This window comes from Patiria miniata, unplaced genomic scaffold (genome assembly GCF_015706575.1).
Source record: "Patiria miniata isolate m_02_andy unplaced genomic scaffold, ASM1570657v1 HiC_scaffold_24, whole genome shotgun sequence".
Classification (NCBI taxonomy): Eukaryota; Metazoa; Echinodermata; class Asteroidea; order Valvatida; family Asterinidae; genus Patiria; species Patiria miniata.
Genome location: NW_024037063.1, coordinates 17337825 through 17360073, shown reverse-complemented (window position 1 = coordinate 17360073; position 22249 = coordinate 17337825). Strand labels below are relative to the sequence as shown.

The 22249-nt window shown below is 38.2% G+C and overlaps 1 protein-coding gene across 1 annotated transcript in view; it reads right to left on the bottom strand.

Annotated features, from left to right (window-relative positions):
- Nucleotides 1-247: 247 nt before the first annotated feature.
- LOC119732333 (E3 ubiquitin-protein ligase MIB2-like) overlaps nucleotides 248-22249 on the bottom strand; it is a 39860-nt gene continuing 17858 nt past the window's right edge. The window contains exons 7-13 of the mRNA XM_038205791.1: nucleotides 21555-21714; nucleotides 21058-21230; nucleotides 19463-19614; nucleotides 18848-19007; nucleotides 17603-17757; nucleotides 11161-11287; nucleotides 248-370 (exon numbers count right to left, since the gene is read on the bottom strand). Coding sequence (XP_038061719.1) covers nucleotides 248-370; nucleotides 11161-11287; nucleotides 17603-17757; nucleotides 18848-19007; nucleotides 19463-19614; nucleotides 21058-21230; nucleotides 21555-21714 — 1050 coding nt within the window. The remainder of the gene's footprint in view (nucleotides 371-11160; nucleotides 11288-17602; nucleotides 17758-18847; nucleotides 19008-19462; nucleotides 19615-21057; nucleotides 21231-21554; nucleotides 21715-22249) is intronic.

Sequence of the window (22249 nt, the reverse complement as noted above, 5' to 3'; positions counted from 1 at the left end):
ACACTATCGGTCAATTTCTGTTACATTATCGGTTAGTGATACAGTATCAGTCAATTTGTGTGACATTATCGGTTGGTGATACATTATCCGTTGGTTACTACATTATCAGTTGTAACACAGGTACAAACTGCCCGCGTCTTTGCCTGAGCTTGTGTTATTCTATATTTATCATCGTTTTACATTCGCTATATAGTTTACGACTGTGCCGTGGTCCCTTGGAACGCTCTCTCGGTCCTGAAGTTTGAGCTCAAGGTTTGGAGAACTTTAAGGCGAAGTCCGCCGCAGATTGCTGGTTATGTAACTCCAGCACCCACTTGCCGCAGTCAATGACCCGTTGCTCTACCCCCAGAAGCAAGCCGTCATACACCGTCTTCTCATAGCAAACACCGCATCTTCGCCTGATAAAATAACTGCTGTCTGGTTGCGACATGTGCCTCAGTCTGTCAGTCTGATTGCTTTGATGTTTTTTTCTTTTTACTTTAATGCACGGATTCCCCAAGTTAGAGACTGTCCACCTATACGGGCCTCTTCTTGCCTATATAATTAATCTGCGTTCACAGTTGACCAATGACCAACACCCCCTTTCCCTGCCATAAGGTATCGTTGACATCTGCATCCCTGGATTCCGTGTTTCTACAGCTGGGGCGTCCCATAACATGGAACTGGGTTCCGCCTTCCGAATCGTGGTCTATGATAAATTTGACGATATCGCTTTCCCAACCTATCATCAACAATACAAAACTGGAATCACAGTTCTCCTGTATCAATTTGTTGAAGCTGTTACCCAAACTGTCTTTTTGCCTCTTCCCACTGCGCTTAAAATCACTTGAGCTGTGGGCCTGCTCTGTGACATCTAGACTTGATGACAAGTCGTTAGACTATAGTGGTTTATGTCCGTCATCAGCGCCGGAATCCGCATACCACTGCCGTTCATGCAACGTGAGCGTTACAATCATTCATGCAAAAGTCATGTACTACCGCGCGGCATGGTCAGTTTGTGTCTAACGACCTGATTAAGACGTTTTCAAGCGAATATTTATATATGCAGCCACTGCAATGCATATGCATGACGTTTCCATAGCGAGGGCCAATGGTAGCACATCTGGCTTACGAAGAAACATCCATTATAAATATAGGGGTAATTATAACACGATTATTTGAAGCTTCCATTCGATTTGGCAGTCCTATTTTTAAAATTACAGTAAAACAGAGTTTAACATTGTAGATAATATTAGTACTTTTGCAACTGTCTTTGAATAAAAAGGAGTAATATTTAAGTAATTATGGAAGTTGAAACTGTTACGAATAATTGTAAATCCCCTTCAAAAAATAAAGTGCGCACCGACTGTAAACGTAAGCTCCTTTTGGCCCATGTGGTTTGTTGTAGTTTAACTGATCACCCTGACAACAATTCGTTCGCGGTTTCTCTATTTTTACATTTGTAATTGTGACCATAATGTCATGTTTCAAAGCAATTTTGTGCAAGTAAAAATAAGTCGATACAGAAAGGGGCTAGCTGGTATATTAGGGATGTACCCGCTGGGTAGATTCACGAAGGTGTCGTTGCCGTCAAGAAAACTTGTGATTGCCTCAGTTTGTTGGCGTTTCAGAGCACTGGAAATCCCCAGTTTTCGCAACCCATGGTCAATGGAACCTGTATACCTTTCGGTGCTAGCTTCCAACACCTCCATTTTAACGTTGGGCGATAGGAAATCCGAAGAAATTCGATGTAAGCGATTGAGAATGTTTTGTGAAGACTATACACTAACATGCTGCGATAATCAGGTGTGTATGTAAACTTGTATGTGTCGTCGTGCAAGCCAAAACGCATCGGCTAAGAGATGCCTGTTTAATATTCATATTTTCTTGATTCTTAACCAATCAGACTGCTCCGTCCAATTTTGGTAGCAAGTCTCATTGCCTATGCACAAACTGACAACGAGTTATTCAAGTTTATAATGCATGCACAGAGCACACGCATGGGATTGCACACGCATGGGGTCGAAAATGTACGTAGCGTCCCCGCTACTAGGACAGCATGCGCCACGTCGTACCCCCGGCACAGAGCTTGGCAGTCGAGTCGCGCGCGGCGGACGCGATTAAAACCACTCATTACAGACTTGATTTCAAGTCTATGTGACATCCAATATACATACATATTATTCCATTGGTCAGCTGAACGTGTCTTTAACGATGGTTTGTCTGGCTAAGGCTGTATCGCAAACCCTCGCGTTTGCCTCAAATTCTCCTTAAGAACATATCAAACTGTCGATGAAGTTTTCGGTTTCCCACAATCGTTAAATGGACCTGGTCTTAGATATCCTACTGGGCCATTTTGTGGAGTTGACAGATCTTACATAGCATTTGATGTCAGCACTTCCTCTTTGGCGTACTTTCATCAGGAGACGAACCTCGGGAAGTTGCACCTGTAACTGCCCCCAGGCCGCACTTCTGAGCAAATTCTTGGCTACTGCTGAACGATGCATTACAGCTCAAGGTCACCAATTCCCCCATGCAGCACCGCAATATTTGGCTTTTGAGCTTGACACAAGGATATAGGGCTCGACACAGGCTTCCATCCCCACCCCGCGGTATACACTTACGCTAATACGTAATCTTTGGAAACCGCCTGGCCAAATTTTGCTATGCTTTTGAATATGGAGTCCGAGACAAGTTGGACTGCCCTTTGCTCAAAGTGTCAGGCTGACTTGGAACACCACATAATTACAGTGAAGGCAAAAGGAAACTAGATTTTCCGTAGCTTAAACGACGAGATGGTACCTCAAGAAACCCGACCGGCTGGCCTACCTCATCCAGTCGTACAGATTATAATGGGCACAAGTCCGGCCACCAATGCCTAGGCTGTGTATGCTTCGCGACGACTATCACCTAAATAAAACCTTAGAGAACTTACATCTCTCTTCTTATGTGCACCCCCATGAGGCAGTTTTGGAGTACTCGTACTCGAACTCGAGTACAACTCGAGTACCAAAAAGTAGTTGACCCGTACTCGATCATAAGTGCTCGAAAAACAACAACAACTAAGTACTCGGCACGTATTCGTTATTTTGTACTCGGACCCGTCCCCTAACTCGACAAATTGTACTCGGTGAACTCGATCCCAGTCGCGCAGTACTCGAAAGAAAATTGGGATTTTTTTTATACTAATTTTTCGATACTAAACTTTGACCAAACATTTCATAGAGTGTATATGAAAATGATGAAAGTATTGCGCTGTATTCTTTATCGACTCTAAATCGAGTATTTGTGAATGGCTATTGGCAGCGCTCGCAGTATCGCTGGTGCACATTTTTTTTACTGTCCTATTCCTACTGAATACTACAAGAATACCAGCGAAATAAATCGCAACCTTCTTTCCATGGGCTGCATGTGCGTTCATCACACAAGGCATTCTCTAACTTACAAGGCGCGGAAAGATCGTATCCGTTGGGAAGAGGTTGTACACATCGCTCTTTGTTGGAAACGCGTCACATTCTCTGGCGCATGGCGGCGAGTTCGATCCAGACGTAGACATGTCTTCTCCGTCAGAAATTATATCTTGGGGGTTTAGAGATCACAAGGAATATTTCGCTAACAGACAGATCAGCATAGCGCAGTATGCAAGTCATGTGGGCTTCAGATTTCGGGTAAGTCTGGAACAACTTCCAACTTCAATAAGCACCTTCGACGCAATAAATCCAGAATTCCAAGCAAAAGCAACACTTCTTAATATGTGTACGTGTTAATTTCTTGGAATTACTTTACATATCACATGTAAGTAATTGTGCTAATTTCCATAATGCTTCAGTTTAAAAATGTACTCGGGATGTACTCGATATCTTTGTACTCGCACTCGGCCCGTACTCGGCCCGTACTCGGACTCTGAAAAACTCGCACTCGGATTTTTGGCCCAGGACTTGACTAAAAAGTACTCTGACTCAGCCCGTACTCGGCACTGTGTGTACTTATCTTTGCCTGCGTTACGGTTGTATAGCAGGCAAAATTTGTCTAATCGGTTGAGGAATGATTTCCGCGAGGCGGTAGTGCGTGTAAGGGTGGAAAGGGTGTGTCAAATTTGAATATGAAAGACGTGCATAGAATGTACGTAGAACGTGTGAGGCGAAGGCGTGGGGGATCATTCTAGCTTGCGACTTCAGGTCAGTTAAGAACAAACAGAGAATGGATCAGCTTTAAAAAAATAGCTTTATGTAAACGTTCGAAACGTTTTGTCTTGCTGGCAACCACAAGGTTTTCCAGAGTTTTTGCTCATTGAGTTTTATCTCTGGTTTTTAATCCAGTGGGTTTATTCGGGAGTTTGTACGATTACATTGAATATCTGTATAATTATTGTTTAAAACTAAACAATTAAAGAGCCAGCTCCAACTAGTTAACTGCCCCTTGGCAAGCCGTACCCTATATATGGTAATATATGTTGTATATTGATTTGGTGTTGTGTTCATAGGAAAGGATGTATCATTAGAATAGACTCGGAAAACCTGGTACTACAATAGTGGTTCAATCGACTGCAAAATGCATGTGCCCGTGCAGTCATCACGTACGGAAACATATGGTATGTAGTGCTATTCACCCATACTGGACAATGGTATCGCCCTACAATGCACGTGAGCGTGCCCGTCCTTCTTGCATTGTTTGCGTCATATTGAGCACGCGCGCTCTTGCTTTAACATGACGTAAACAATTGAAAAGAACATCAGTGCGCGGAGTTCTAGGCTATATACTGGCGCGTCAGACTTCAGAAAATACTGCTTTTTTGCAGCTTTTTCGAGAACCGCTGATCCAAACAACTTCAAACTTGTCACTGCACATTCTGCTATCCCGAGCAATACACCCGCCGATTTTCAACTATATACGGTGCCCGGTTCTGGAGATAATCGGCGGACACAGTTTATTTTTCTCATGTTATGACGTCATGAATATTTAATGAGGCAATCTTGAGAGTCTTATAACCATAGAACTATTTAATAATGAAAGGTTTGCGGAAACACCATGTGCGAATAATTTCTCAACTAAGAGAATGGTTCTGAAAAGAACCAGAGGTATAAACTCGACGTTCCGGTCAGTATGCTCTGACCGTCTTCAGGAGAGTGCCTAAAACTCTAAGAAAGTGAATACTTAAATAGCAAAAGGCGAAGTCAATGAAGTGAGAAGTTGCATCCTGTGAGGATGCCAAGTAGACAGGATCCTAGAACAAGCTTGGTGCCCACTGAACTATTTGACCGATTGATGTTAAACTTGGTAGGTATATAGACATGGAAGTGTAAATGAAAATTGGTATTTCAAAGTCACGTGACCTTTACTACCGGTGTTACCAGAAGTGTCAATTTTAGACCCTATTTATCATATTTAATGAATTATAAATTTGATGGGTTTGATACCTTATATAAGCATTAAGCAACATTGAGAGGTAAATATCTTGCATAATTATGAATGTGCAGTTTATTGTTCTCAATTTATGACGTCGTGAATACTTAATGAGGCAAACTTTAAAGTCTTATAACCATAGAACTATTAAGCAACATTGAGAGGTAAATATTTTGCATAATTATGAATGTGCAGTTTATTGTTCTCAATTTATGACGTCGTGAATACTTAATGAGGCAAACTTTAAAGTCTTATAACCATAGAACTATTTGACCGATTGATGTCAAACTTGGTATATAGACAAGGAAGTGTTATAAATTAAAATTGGTATTTCAAAGTCACGTGACCCTTACTTCCGGTGTTACCAGAAGTGTCAATTTTAGACCCTATTTATCATATATCATGAATTATAAATTTGATGAGGTTGATATCTTACATTAGCGTTAAGCAACATTTAAAGATAAATATATTGCATTATTATTAAAGTGAGGTTTATTGTTCTCATATTAGGACGTCATGAATATTTAATGAGGCAATCTTTAGAATCTTATAACTTTAGAACTATTTGACCGATTGATCTCAAACGTGGTAGGTATATAGACTTGGAAGTGTTATAAATCACAACTGGTATGTCAATGTCACGTGACCCTTAATTCCGCCTACCAGAAGTGAAATTATTTAAGATTATATTTTCAATTTAAAAAGATATTGTTTTTGGAAACTGTCCAATACTGTCCAATAGATATAAAAAATATATGTTGGGAACAGCTCTGTGGTTGTTCAGTTACAACAACCTTTGAAACAGAAGAGTAAGTTGTGATAGAGGATTTTTAATGTAAAGTCTATAAATTGAGTCATTTGTAACCTACCAGCTGTACAAACATAGTCATAAAATTGTAAATTTGGAAGACCCCAATTTGATTTAGTAGATTCTGATAGATGAAAACATACTCTATCAAGTCGGTTTCACTTTGTTGATTTTTGGACTGATTCACTATTAGAAAAATTGGGTCAAAGGTCATGGTGACATCTTAAAAGTCATGGCTACCTACTTTCCACAAAATTTAAATTTGACAAAAGAGTTGATTTGAGCATGCAATTCTCAATATTTTAACACCACATTTGCATATATTTGATAAACATTTACATGATAATGGCATATTTGTTCCACAACGGTGGTATTTTTATCTAAAATTTCAGTTTTGGTGCTTTCTGCCCTGACTACATGGTAGGTCGGTAGGTCGGATTGGGCTAAAAATTGGTATGCATTCATTGCTCATCGGGACCTACTGTACAAGCAAATCAATTTTTATCAAAATCAGAAGACCTAAGGTGAATAAGTGCGTTGGTCTGACATGGAATGACCCTAAAACGATGTCGATTTGTTTTGATTTCAGGCAAATGTTCTAATTTTACATTCACCAAACTTTGACCTTCCGGTAGACCTGGAAGTAAATGTCAATCCAGTAAACGTAAACCAATGTTAACCAATAAATGGCCTGTCCGAGCTGATTACAAAATTGATCATTTTGTTCAAGCGTTATAGGTGAAAGAAGACCGTCATTTTTTCAACGAAAATCGCTTTACACCCGATGACGTCATCACGCCGTCAGAGTAATATGCATCACTAGGGATCAGGCTCGATATATGTTGAAAGTTACAAGCTCATACCATACACCGTTCAGGAGAAAACCCACGGAGATTTATTGTCCGGAAAAAATAACAACTAAAGGTCAAGGCGTTTGTTGAGCTACAAACGCAGAGTGGTCGGGCCGACAACTATTTTATTAGACACAGCCCACGTAAGTTATGAATGATTTAATGTCAGAAAAAAGAATCACGAAAATTGTTGTTTAAAACAAAATTATATCAAATTTCAGTACACATTTTATGTACACGAACAAGTTATTTCTGGCTTGATGACGTCATCAGTCAAAAGGGAAAGTGAATACCGATTTAGTTCGGAGAGGACATCTGTTCATTTTGAAGTAAAGAAGACGTATGAAAATATGGAAAATACTAGAGGTAATCGCGTTTGATGTTACAAACGCAGAGTGGTCGGACAGGCATTTTTTTTCCAATAAACACTGCCGTGTTAAGTTATGAATATTTGAACAAAGGATCACGAAATTAAATCCTTTCCAGTACAATTATTTGGTGGTAAAATTCAGTAAATATTACACTAGTTATATCTGGCTTGATGATGTCATTATTCAAAAACGGGAAGTGAATACTGATTTAGTTCGGAGTGGATAAATGTTCATTGTGAAGTTAAATGACGTATGAACGTATGGAAAATATACGTGTATTTATTCATAACAACTAACCTCCGGTTTGATGATGTCACAGTATTTGGAAACAAAAAGTGAACATTGTAATGGATATCGTTACTTGGGCTACGGAAATATACAACATGGATCGAATGATATGATTTAAAAGTAAATTCAAAATATGGTCGTTTTCAAATTCTCAAAGAAGTAACTTCCGGTATGATGACGTCATAACTTTGAAACCTTGCCAAGTTATTTGTAGTTAATCAAAGAATATCAAGGAACGATTTGGTAAATTTGAACTGATGGTTTTTAAATAAGAGAGAAGAACACTGTTTTATGTGGCGCTAGAGGCAACCTTTCGAAAGATAACGTCATCACACTTTTTTGTCTGGCATTCCTCACTTAACACTTTCATAATTTATATGTGTGTAGTAAAATGCTTCCGCTTTTAAATTACATTCGGTTTTCATTGCACTTCCTGTAATACTGGAAGTGGAAGTCGAGCGGTTTTGTGTCCGGGGACAAAAAATGTTTCTTACGGCATAGTCTACAACCTCACGAAAAAAACGAACAAGATACTCTATTTAGTTCAAAAGATATAGCGCAAACTATTTTGTAAGAATTTGCCCTTAAATCGCTTGTAATTTGATACCTGATGACGTCATGATGACATAACAACATTTATAACATCTTCGTTACATGGTACAAGTTCACATTAGGTTTCTGGATCATACCGTTAACCGTTTGGAAGAAATTCTGCTTTGTTTTGATTTCAGGCTAAAGTGTTCATTTTGAATTCACCTAACTTTGACCTTTCAGTGGACCCGGAAGTAAGGGTCAAGCGAGTTCACGTACATATTAAAAAATGTTTATCAATTCATGGTCTATCCAATTACAGAATACAAACACTATTGATTATTTTGTGCAAGAGTTAAAGGTGAAAGTAATTGGTAATTGTTTCAGCTAAAATCGCTTGTAATTTGACACCCGATGACGTCATCATGACGTCAGAGTTATATGCACCACTAGGCATGAGGGTTGATTATATTGAAAATTTCAAGTTCATATCATGAACCATTTAGGAGAAAAGCCGCGGGGAAGTATTGTCCAGAAAAAAGAAAGATTTATCAACACAATAACAGAGAGTGGTCGGGTTGTGCCCGACCAATCAATAATTCATGTATTAATAACACCTCACTCCCGGTTTGATGACGTCACATCATTAAAGATCCAAAGGTGAACATTGTAACGGATATTATTATTTGGGCCACGAACAAAGTCATCAGACAGGGATCAAATAATAGAAAAAGGAAAAAAAATCATTTTCAGGTTCTCCCTACAGTAACTTCCGGTCTGTTGACGTCATAATTCTTAAACCTTGCAAAGTTATATGTAGTTGATATAACCTAAGTTGCTCGCAACTTAACTTAAGTTGCTCGCAACTTAGAACTGATTCTACAAGGGGCGATTGGGTTAAATTTGGACAGAGGTTTTTTTTTTAATTAAAAAAAGGAAACCCTATTTGATGTACTGCTAGAGGGCGCCCTTTCCAATGATGACGTTATTATGCTGTTTTTTTGTCCTTTATTCCTTTCTAAACACTTCCATAATTTATTTGCTTATAGTAAAGAGCTTCTGCTTTCGAGTTATATTCAATTTTTATTGCACTCCGGTAACACTGGAAGTGAAGGTAAAGCAGTTTTGTTCCCGGGAATAAGAATTGTTGCCCGAGGCATCATTTACAGCCTCACGCAAACGGAACACAATACTCTATTTAGTTCTAAAGAAATAGCTGAAACTATCTTCGCATATTTGGCCCTTAAATTGCTTGTAACTGTTAAAATCATTTATAATAATTTGGGATACTGAATTGCGAAGGACTCGGCTACAACGTGGTCGGGCCGCTGGTACGTAAAGGCGCCTATGGCTGTTGGCCACATTGACCCATCTATGACCACGGAGCACAGCCTGAGATCGAAAGTGTTTGATTTTTTCTGGAGGAGGGAAACCGAAGGGACCGGAGAAAAACCTGATACCTGATGACGTCTGATTTTATTATCATCTTCGGACGGGGGTTCATTTCATACCAGGTTTTATCGTAATCCCGTTAATCGGTCGGTAGAAATTCGGTTCGTTTTGATTTTGAGACCTCAGTTTTGTCTGTATTTTATATTTACCTAACTTTGACCTTCCGGTTGACCTGAAAGTAAAGGTCAAGCGAGTTCACGTGCACAGCAAAACATGTTTTTCAATTACTGGTCTATCTGATTGCAGAATACGAACATCATTGATTATTTTGTTCAAGAGTTATAAGTGAAAGTAGTTGATCACTCTTTAAGCTAAATTCGCTTGTAAATACAACCGATGACGTCATCATGACGTCAGAGTAAAATGAACCACTTAGGATGAGGTCACATCATATACCGTTTAGCAGAAAACCCACAGAGAATTATTGTCCAGAAAAAAGAAAGAAACAAAGAAGATAATCGGATCAATTCTAAACAGTGGTCGGGTTGTGCTCGACCATTCCAAGACAGAAAGAAAGAAGATTTATCTGAACAATTCTACACAGTGGTGTAGCCCGACCACTCAAACAGTCGTGTTGTGCCTGTCCACTCAAACAAACGTGTTGTGCCCGACCACTCAACAAAGACTAATCGGAACGATGACAAGCAGTGGTCGGGTTGTGCCCGACAACTCCAAAATCCTTTAAAAAAAAACCACTTATTTTACATCCTTCCAGAGGCGCGAAGGGTTACACTGATTAAACATTGTTACTGGAATTTGTATCCTTCTGGATTCATTTCTTTGTTCTCGTGTATTAAAGTTTGCGAGTTTGAAAGGGTTCTTTCAAAATGCTCCTATTTTAACCAGAATTAATTTCCTGGGCTGAAATTCCGACTTAATCTCTTACACTATAGTTCTCAAGCTGTTGAACAGTTTGCAAACTTGTAAACTTGTAAAACTTGTAAAACTTGTAAACAATTTTTAACTTGAATACATTGGCTATTAAAAGTCAACCAATCAGATGACGAGGATTTATGCAGGTGTTATATAAAACAAATAATGAATGTTTCACGTTCGTGCAATAGAAAGAATAATTTCATTCGGTGAGAGATAAAATGTTCATTCGCCTCGTGGAATGGAACATTTCATCTGTCACCTCATGAAATTATTCTTACCATTGCACTCACAAACATTCATTATTTGTATAATGTCCCTTCAGGGACACCATACCAGCACATTCTTTTCTAAAAGTAACAAACCCAACACACTTAATTCACTTTGTTTTTACAATAGGAATGGCAGATAAATGTTACAGTTGTGAGAAATGTGTCTGGCGTCGTGACGTTATCAATACAGAATGTTTTCTCAAATATATACATGTATATGTGTAATTAGAATAAAATGCGGAAAACTCAGATGTTCTGTTCATCAAACGGACCTACTTCTAGATTTTGTCCTTTTTTACATTCTATTCAAATCATGCTATCAACAACCTCACCTGTGTGACGAGGATCAAGATGATTTCAGTCAGTCCGTTTGAGGCAGCAATGTGCAGTGCCGAGGAGCCGTCCCTTTTGACAACATTGATCAGGTTTGGCAACTTTCTTAGAATCCCTTCCACAGCACTGGAGTAATGAAAGTTGCTTGTTTTATAATGCAACGCCGAGGCGTTTACTTTTTAAGTTGGTATGACGTAACGCACTACACATACAGGGTGTCTCAAAAAAGGTAACCCAACTTGAAAGGGTTATTATGGCCAGACTTTTTGTTTACAAGCAAAAAGCATGGTATCATCTTAAAGCTGAAGCTGTGCGCTTTTCAATGATATCTTGGGTTACATTCCAGAGTCACGCATCACGGAACACCATTGTCTTGAAGTTGTGGTACAAAAATGCAGTTGGTTCACTTTCCTGCTAAAGAAATCGACACAGATTCATGTTTTTGGCTGTTTCGGCACTTTGCCGAAACAGCCTTTGTTTTCGTTAAGATTTTTTTTTTTTTTTTTTTTTTTTTTTTAGCTGTTCCCAATTTCAATTGGGAACAGCTCTTGTTTTCGTTAAAGTAATTTTTTTCCTTTTTGGCTTTTTCGCAATTCAGCGAAAAAGCCTTTGTTTCTGTTCTGATTTTTTTTCTCCCTAGTTTCTTCTTTTTGTTCCATGCAAAATGCCATATACTTTGTACACCATTTTTGTACACGCCACTATTGGCATTGAAATTTGTCAAACATAATTCAAATTAAGCATATACATTGTCCTTATAGCAAAGTTGTGTCTCAAAGAGTGACGTCATGATTACGTTATCAGGGGTCACGTGACGTCATCACAAACGTGCATATTTTGAAGTCTTATATCTAAAAAACAGTCCGATTGGGTTGAAACTTGGTATGTGGGTAGACCGGGATGTGTTATAGAAAAAAAAATGAGGTGACGTCATGATGACTATATCGTGCGATTTATATTAATTTTTGAAGTTTTGGACCTTAAAGCCATATCTCACGAACGCAACATGCTAAATTGAAAATTCTTTTTGTATTTGGTTTGTTATGTAATAGGTATATGCACACATTTTTGAAAAAATGTGTGACGTCATCATGACGTCATCAAAAATGCGATTTTTCAAAACACATATAAGGGAAAGTCTGATTGTCATGAAACTTGGTTGGTAGGTTGATAGTGGTACTAGTGTGCAAAGTCCGAAGTGACGTCACGATGACGTCATCGTTTGATTTTTTACGATTTTTTAATATTTATTCTGCTTCCAAAATTGCACACTCCGCTTCATCGGGTTGAAACTCGGTATGCGGGTAGACCGGGATCTGTTATAGATAAAAAATGAGGTGACGTCATGATGACGTCATGGTGCGATTTTCAAATGAATTTTTGTATTTTTGGACCTTGCAGCCATATCTCACGAACACAACTTGCAAAATTCAAAATAATTTTTGTATTTGGTTTGTTAGGTAATAGGTATTCGCACAAAATTTTGAAAAATGTGTGACGTCATCATGACGTCATCAAAAATGCGATTTTTCAAAACACATGAGGAAAGGTCCGATGGTCATGAAACTTGTTGGGTAGGTAGATAATGGAACTAGTGTGCAAAGTCCGAATTGACGTCATGATGACGTCATCGTTTGTTTGTTTTATATTTTTTTTAAATTTTTATAATTTTATTCTGCTTCCAAAATTGCACACTTTCTTTTATCGGATTGATTTTAAACGTGGTTCAAACTAAGACCACAATACAAAATGTGCATTGAGAAGGGTTTTCAAGATGACGTCATTGCAGGGCATGTGACGTCATGTGATAACCTTATATTTTAGGAATTATTTTAAGCGTTTTGAACAACCTTAAACTGCATGAAGCACTATGAAAATTGACTGCAAAAGGTCCAACAAAACATAACAATTTGTAAAATGCGAAAAAGCCCTGTGTTCTGTTTGCAAACAGACACACAGCTCTAGTTTCTTGGGTCTTTTTCTTTTTCCACTTTTCCCCATAGGTTTTGTACACGTTTTTATTGTACAAGCCACTTCGGCAATTATTTTAAATCCGATCAACTTTAAAATTCGCATAGACATTAACCATCATCTGAAGATGTATGCCGAAACGTTTCGTCATGCTGACGTCATCAAGCGATTTATTATAGAATTTTGAATATTTAATTTTTCCCATAGACTTTGTACACAGAAATTTAAAACAAATTGTCGATTTTCATAGGGAATTTTCGACTCTTTGCCAGAAATTCATTTACACCAATCTTTGTCCAAGCAAAGACCCTAATTCAAACAACATTGTGTAATGATGACGTCATGATGACGTCATCCTGTGTTTTTTATGGGCAATTAAATTGTGACACTTCTAATATTTAAAAATGCATAAGAAATCAACCGTACGCGTCCGCAGCATTCTGTTTCCGTCAAGTGGTAGAATAGGTTAAGGTCTTTATTTCATTCAGTGTGCGTGAAATCACGTGACCCTTGCTTCCGGTCGAAAAAGGCCAAAACCGGTAGTGGCTTATTATTTAAAAATGGTAATAGAAATGAACTTGCTTTTAACGGTAATAGTCTTTTGGCTAAAAGTATTCTTCAAATCATCTACCATTGACGTCATGCAATCTTCGAGCGCCCTCTAGCGACAGGTTGAAAATTTGCAAAAATGTATTTTGAATAGATGTCTGCGGCGAAGTTTGTCGGAATCGCCTAAATATTGGTGTATATGATAACCTTGACCCACTTAAGACGTGTGCGAAGTTTTAGGCGAATGACGTCATCGGACCGGAAGTTATAATAAAAAGACCCTTTTTCATTTGAAAATTCCTGAAAAATCAACCATGGCAGTTTTTATGTTAGTTTTTACTTTAATTGTCCATTAAAGGGTAGGTCTTAAACATTTCAAAGCTTAGAGGCAATAAGGTAACTCGGACATGCCCTGCGCACGCTTAAAACTTCAGGTTGACAATACCTCTGCTCTAAAAGATGCACAGAACGTCTATATGTACATACACGTACGTTACGCACATAAATTGTATGTCAGTCAGCCTGCAGAGCACGTGTTGCCGAGGTCAAATCCTGTCCACGTCACAGTGACCGTTTTAGCCGATTTTCGGCTAATTTTGACAGATTTTATGTTCATGCATGCGCATAGTCAGGGACGTATAATAAAATGTCATAATGCCGAAAAGCCCTATGTTACGTACTAAAAGGTGCAGTTTTTCTGCAGTGGGATTTTTCACAAGTCTTTTCCTATACAACACTGATATCTTACCGAGTAGTTCTGAACTTCAGCCGAGAATTACTATGAGAAGGAAAGAGAAATCGTATTTTTTTCGCGCTGTCATTCGATTGAACATATTCCTAAGGTCAGAATATCAAGTAATATTTCATAAAAATATTTCAGTTCAAAAGGCAAATTACAAATTTAAAGGTGCAATTTTTCTGCAGTGGGATTTTTTTTAGCCCGTTAATTTTGTACACGTGTTAGCCCATTGACTTTGTACACGTTTTCAAGCCACAATTTCTATAACTTGGCGATCTGGAATTGTCATCAATGTTACAGCCAAGGAAGACCCTCATACAAAATTATGCCAAGACTATGACGTCATGATAACGTCATCACTTAATTTTTTTTTATTGATTTTTGAAAATTTACCTGCATATTATGAAGTCTTATATCTACAGAACTTTAAGTCCGATTGGGTTGAAACTTGGTATGTGGCTAGACCGGGACGTGTTCTTGGTAAAACAAAATTAGGTGACGCCATGATGACGTCATCCGGAGATTTTATATTTGAAGTTTTTGACCTTTTAGCCATAACTCATGAACGTAACGTACAAAATTCAAAATTCTTTGTGTATTTGGTCTGTTAGGTAAAAGGTATTTGCACAAAATTTTGAAAAGAATACCTGACATCATTATGACGTCATAAAAATGCGATTTTTCAAAATACATATAAGGAAAGGTCTGACTGTCAAGAAACTTAGTGGGTAGGTAAATAATGGTACTAGTAGACAGAGTTTAAAGTGACGTCACGATGACGTCATCGTTTGGTTTTTATAATTTTTAGATATTTATAATTTTAATCTGCTTCCACAAATTGCACACTTTCTTTCATCGGATTGACATTAAACTTGGTTCAAACCAAAATCACAATGACAAAATGTGCATTGAGAAGGGTCTTAAGGATGACGTCATTGCAGGGCAAGTGACATCATTTGATAAAATTATACTTTAGGAATTATTCTAAGCGTTTGAAACTACCTTTAACTGCATGAAGCACTCTGAAAAGTGACTGCAAAAGGACAAACGAAACAAATATTTGTAAAATGCGAAAAACCCCTGTGTTCTGTTTGCAAACAGACATACAGCTCTAGATTTTTTTCTTCTTCTATTTCAGCCAAAACCCATAGGATTTGTACACGTTTTTACAGTGGAAGGCACTTTGGGCACTAAAATCAATCCGATTGACTTTATACTCGGCACACACTTAGACCAGCATCTGAAGATGTGTCCCGAACATTGACGTCATCATGACGTCATCACGAGTCACGTGACGTCACATAATATGCGATTTTTCTATTGTGACCGTTTTCTAGCAGAATTCGGCTATATCTGACAGATTGGGCTATATCTCCAGAACTACAGGTCCGATTGGGTTGAAAGTTGGTATGTACCTAGACCGGGATGTCTTATAAATGAAAATTAACTTGACGTCATGATGACGTCATCACGTTACATATGACGTCATAAAAATAAACATATTTTGAAGGCCTATATCTCCTGAACTACAGGTCCGATTGGGTTGAAAGTTGGTATGTACCTAGACCGGGATGTGTTATAGATGAAAATTGAAATGACGTCATGATTAAGTCATCATGGGTCACGTGACGTCACGTTAAAGATTAATAGATCTTTGAAAATCAATATAAATTCAAACGTGAGAGACCTAAAATTGACGTTTGCAGGAATCTAAAGAATAATCCAGGGTCTTAATTTTTATATGTGCAAAATCACGTGACCCTTCCTTCCGGTTGAAACCAGAAGTGCCTTGTAATTTAAAATTGGTGAAAGATGTGAACTTGCTTTCAACGATGTATGCTATGGCGAAGTTGTTATTTACAAACAAAAATATAGTTATAGATGAAAATTGTTGTGACGTCATCATGACGTCATTACGTCACATGTGACGTCATAATTCAAAGCCCTATGGGAATGTAATCACATATTGTATGCCACCAGTTATTATCAACAGAACTACACATTCTTCCTGGATGGAACTTGTACTACAAACTTTACATGTCACATGTCACAAAAAAATACCGAAACAGCCCTATGTTTGTCCACAAACATAAATCTAGTTTATTCATGTTTTCATTCGTGTTTTTTAATTATGAATTTTATTCACGATCATGAGTAAAACACTTAACAGCAGAAGTTTCTGATTTTCTCACACTGGCCAAGACCCTCCCTCCAATGTCGTTCGCAGCAATGTTTTCCTGAGATCTCGCCGTCCTTGGCCTTCCTGAACGTCCTTTGTCTTCCTGAACGTCCTTTGTTGTGGTTGAGGCTGGTTCCATGTGCTTCATACTTTCTTACGTTGTCCCAGATTGTTTTCTTTGCTGGTGGTTCACGGTCTGGGAATGCTTCTCCAAGGGCATCCTGTGTAGCCTGCAAACTTCTTGATTCGTGCAATTTCTTGACCACAAAGATTGTATGTTCTGCTGTTAGCTGAATCATTGTGACAACCTGAGGTTTACACACTGTCTGAAGGCTAGAATGAAATGGGTTCAAAAGTGAACCAACTGCATTTTTGCACCACAACTTCAAGACAATGGTGCTCCATGATGCTTGACCCTGGAATGTAACCCATGGTATTATTAAAAAGCACACAACTTCAGCTTTAAGATGATACCATGCATCTTGCTTGTCAGGGGCGGATCTAGGAATTTTTGTAGGGGAGGGGGTTTTCATCAGCAAAAAAATCTGAAAATGTACACAGGTTTTGCTGTTCAAATTCGACGATTATTAACACTAGATTACAGAATGGTGTACCGTATTTTGAACAGGCAGACATTATACCAGTATAATTTTTATGGGGTGTCACAGCGGGAGGGGGGGGGGAGATTTCGACTTATTTTTAAGGAGTTTGTAAAGGAATTTTTTTTTTTGACAGAGCTGGGGGGGGGGGGGGTTGACCCCAACCCCCCAAACCCCGGATCCGCGCCTGCTTGTAAACAGATAGTCTGGCCATAATAATCCTTTCAAGTTGGGTTACCTTTTTTTTGAGACACCATGTAGTGTGAATAAATTGTAATATTTAACAGAAAATCGTAGAATTTCCGGCCAATTTAACAGATTTGGCAGCCAAATTGATGACGTTAAAATATGGTGAAGTTTTAAATGACAATGTATTATATAAAAAAAGAACACAAAACACCTACAAACTGTTTCGGCAGGCCGTGGCGTGATGCAAACTGTTGAATCCCTTCTTGTTCACCTGACGGAGGTCAGTTTGTGGGTGGTTTATCAGCCAATGGATGATCTGCTTGTTGTTCTTGGCAATTGCGAGAAATAGTGGCGAGTTACCATTACTGTCCTGTTAGAAAAAAAAAGGAACGTTTTTCACTGTGCTCTTTGTCTGCAAGTTGACTTTAAAATCAAATTTACAATGTTTCGATACAGAAAGTTTGGCAATCCCATATAAATTGGCCGTCGTGTAATTTAGTTTTCTACATTTAATTGTTGTTGTAGATTTAGGCCTCAGTGTCTGCTATAATTAGTTATTTTTCCTTTAATTATATCCTGGGATTACTTGGTTTCAGAATTATATCAAGCAAATTCACGATTATTTTAGATGTTACAATGATGGCTCCGCATGCATTTCTCTTGGGTATGTTCGTCTTAGTAGTACAATAGCATTAACTCATACCATGACGTTATCGTGTGGTTTATATCGATATTTGAAGTTTTGAAGATGATCACCATATCTCCCGAACCCAGCATGCTAAATTCAAATTCTTTTTGTATTAGGTTTCTTAGAAATAAGGTATATGCACACAATGTTTGAAAAATCTGTGACATCACGATGACGTCATCAAAAATGCGATTTTGCGAAACACATAATTATAAGGTTAAGTCCGATTGATTGAAACTTGGTGGTAGGTAGATACTGTTAATAGTATGCAAAATCTGAAGTGAACTCATGATGGTGTCATCGCCTGATTTTGTTATTAATTGATAAACCTTTTACATTTCTTTTAATACAAAAAAATTGACATAGTATTATTCAAAAATGCGGAAAAGCCTGTGTTCTGTTCATCGAACAGACAAAGCTCTTGTTTTTACATTCCTTTTGGTCAGATACATCATTGATGACAGTTTGAACAAACGTTTGTGTAGACCAGGACAACTTTATTTATGGATTTTAATTATTGTCCGAAGATATACAATAAATAACAATACAATTTCAACAAATAACAAATAAATTCTTGTTGGAATGTTGTTCGCAGTTGGAATACCGATTTTGTTTATTATCCATATTTTTTTTCCATTTTCTAATGCGCAATGTTTGAAAGAAAAAGCTTCACTGTGCATTGGAACATCCACATTGAACATTGTATTATAACAAGTTAACATTTTTATAATGATGTGAGTATAACTATGCAAATAATAAACACTCAACTTACTTGGTAGTTGACATCGCAATTCTGCTTTCTGAGCAACACCTCTGCGCATGCCTCGTGACCTTCAGCAGAAGCAAGGTGGAGTGGTGTCAAACCATTGTTATTGGCTGCGTTTATGTTGCTCCCGGCAAGGAGAAGATTTATGACAATATCCGGTTTGTTACTAAATATGAGATTAAGAAAATGCCAAACTACCTTTCATCACGCTAACATTAAAAACAAAGAGATTAAAAATTACTTTTACTAAAACTGCACCATTTAAAGCACTGTATGCACACAGGTAACAAAGCAACTGGCGAAATGGCTGAGAGCGACGCATCTGTTAAGCAATTTACATTTGCTTTTGCTGTATTGTTCATAAATGGATGGATTTTGGGGTTAGTATTTTATAGCAAATATTGTTACACTGACCTGTTGAAAGTTTTGTCTTCGTAGATGTTCGAAAAACCAAGAAAAAAATGTGTAGTCTGGTTCACTGACTCTACATCAGACGAAAACGGAGAAATGTATAGACCTCGGGGAATCGTCAGGTTAGAGAACCAGACTAGCCGGCTTGCTCCAATGTGGACTAACTGAATTGTGTAAATTTTGGGCAATATTTGAAAAAAATATGCTCACCCAAGTACAGCATAGCTTAATGCAGTGTCACCGTCCTTATCCTGCTGTTCGAGTGGTGCTTTATACTTGACCAATACATTCACCGCATCCACGTGACCACGATGAGCGGCTGCCTGCAGTGCCGTCTGTCTTTTGTAATTCTGAAATTTTACCTAAAGGACGAAATAAACATAGACTCAAGGATCTCCAACATGCTTGATGTAGCGCGTGACACTGATACATGCGATTTTCGTCCCCCGGACAATGTGTACAGGGAAAGAAAAATCCGGTCACACCGGCAGTAAATGATGGGAATTGGATTCTGCAGCGTCAATAGGTAATTTTGTATTTGCTGGTGAAGCGTGAATGTAATTTTGTGCTAGCCAGTACAAGAACACTCAGTCTGTTCCTATAATTTTAAATGATACTCATCTTGATCAGGTTAAGGGTACCAAATTTTTGGGAATACATATTGATGAGAATTTAACTTGGAAGAATCATATAGACGTTATAACAACTAAAATATCAAAAAAATATTGGTATAATGAACCGTCTAAAATATTTTTTACCTAGTAGCATATTACTAACCTTGTACAACTATTTTGTTTTACCGTATTTAAATTACTCAATTCTGACCTGGGGTAGTCCAACTCCTTAATGCAACAAACTGCTTACTCTACAGAAACGTGCAGTTCGAGTAATTTTTAAAACTGGCTATTGTGAACACTCTCGGCCTCTATTTGCAAATTTAAAATTGTTAAAATTCATTGACCTGTATCATCTTAACTTAGGATATTTATGTATAAATGTATGAATCGTGCATTACCTGCTTGTTTTAATCCCTGTTTAACACTTACTTCAAACATTCATTCATATAATACGCGCAGTACTACTAGGACAAATCTGTATGTTAATTATTGTAGAACGACATTGTCCAAAAACAGTGTTGTCCAACGTGGCACTTTATATTGGAGTAGTCTGGATAACTCTTTTAAATCATCACCCACTCGCTCTATTTTTGCTAGAAAACTAAAGAAAAAAATCAATTTTAATTGCATACTTAAACAATGTAATAGGGATAATAACAGCCTTGATTACAGTCTTACACCGGTGTTTGTGCTCTGTCTTTCCATGTATGTCTGTCACTTGTCTGTCTGTCCATAGGCTGGGGAACAAAAGCTTATGCTTCACCCCGGACCTAGATGCTGCCATTTAGTTAATGTTCACTCTTGTAAAAATATATATGTACATGTATTGCCAATTTGAATATATAACATTATGTATCGTCCTTTATGCAGCATCGAAATAAATGTATGTATCTCTTTAATGGTACAATCAATCATTCATCATAATACGGACTCATTGGTAGTCGCATACCTGTATATAATAATTGGGAGAGAGTGACCGGTCACGTGAGATGGTTTAACCACTAATAGGGTTAAGGGGTCCATATTTCATGGGAGTTCGATTTTCATATGACACCGGTCGTTGCCAAGTAATGCTGACGTGGCCAAAGAAGACTTTCTTTCGCTGAACCAACGGTCATCTTACATAAAGACGCAAGTTTTTCACGGTGCAAAGAAGATTAACGTAGTTTCTTGTCGTAATCTTCTCACCGCATCTGGATGATCATTGATGATCCTTCGCACTTTGTTGGTGTCGCCAACAGCAGCCGCCCGGAAGAGAACAGCACCGCTCGATCTATCCTCTGATCCGACAAGCAGATCCCCGAGTTTCTCCAGCTCTGACTTCAGGTATAGAGCGGCCAGTAATTCACCTACATTGAGCTCTGAAACTGGATAAAAAAAAAATCGTGATCAAAAGTTGCCACCAAACAAACACGACAATAGAACGGAGTGTATAAGACAACGAGTTGTACTAGGCTTTCTGTTTGAAACTTTAAAACAAAATGTCCTATTAGCCATGTCTGAAATCAAGACACTCGCATCAAGCTCTGGCATCATAAACGCAGTCAATCTGTTAAAAACAACGCAGCTCGTGTGAGTTCCTAAGACCGGATTCACAGGTCTGTGGATGCCATTATCTTACAATTTTTTTAATCAAAACGTTTTGGCGTCATCTATTTATCCATGATTGTTGGCATTCTTTAGACTATCCCATGTACCTCCAGCACCGGCTCTGGTATCTTCAGCTTCCTTCTTTTTCTCCATGACGAGACACAGCGGATTAACGAAGTACGACGCTCCGCCAAAGTTGACCTTGACGTCGCCATCTTTGTCGACCGCGATGACTTCACCGACTTTGCCTCTGTACTATGGGGCCAATATTAAAGTTACTAAGATTGATTTTATTTTTTTCCAAGATTTTTTCATGTGTTGTTTTTGTTTTCTACCATGAAGATGTTGCCAAATTCGAATTTACCTATTTATTGTTATTTATTCCGAAGTCGACCATTGTGTGCATGTGTCAGTTGTCAAACAAATGGTTCTTGGACTTCACTTTCATTAAAAAAAATCCTCCAGAGCCATGAATCAGGAGAAAAAAGTTCAATATAAAGAATGTGGAAACCAATTATTGTACCCCTTAGGTCGGTCTTTGTAGGACGGTACCCTGCAAAGAAAATTCTCAAGAAGAGGGATACAGGGAGAACAATGCAAGACGACCCCATATATAACATCCGTATGTGCATGACCACTTTCATAACTCTACTACCTAATGACTGAACCCTCATAGTTTGTGCACGACACTTCACTATATTGCACAAACAGTTAAATTACCTCTTTCATGGAAAGCGCTTGGACATGGTTTCGACCAGTTATGACCCGCTGTGTACGTTGCTGTCAACTT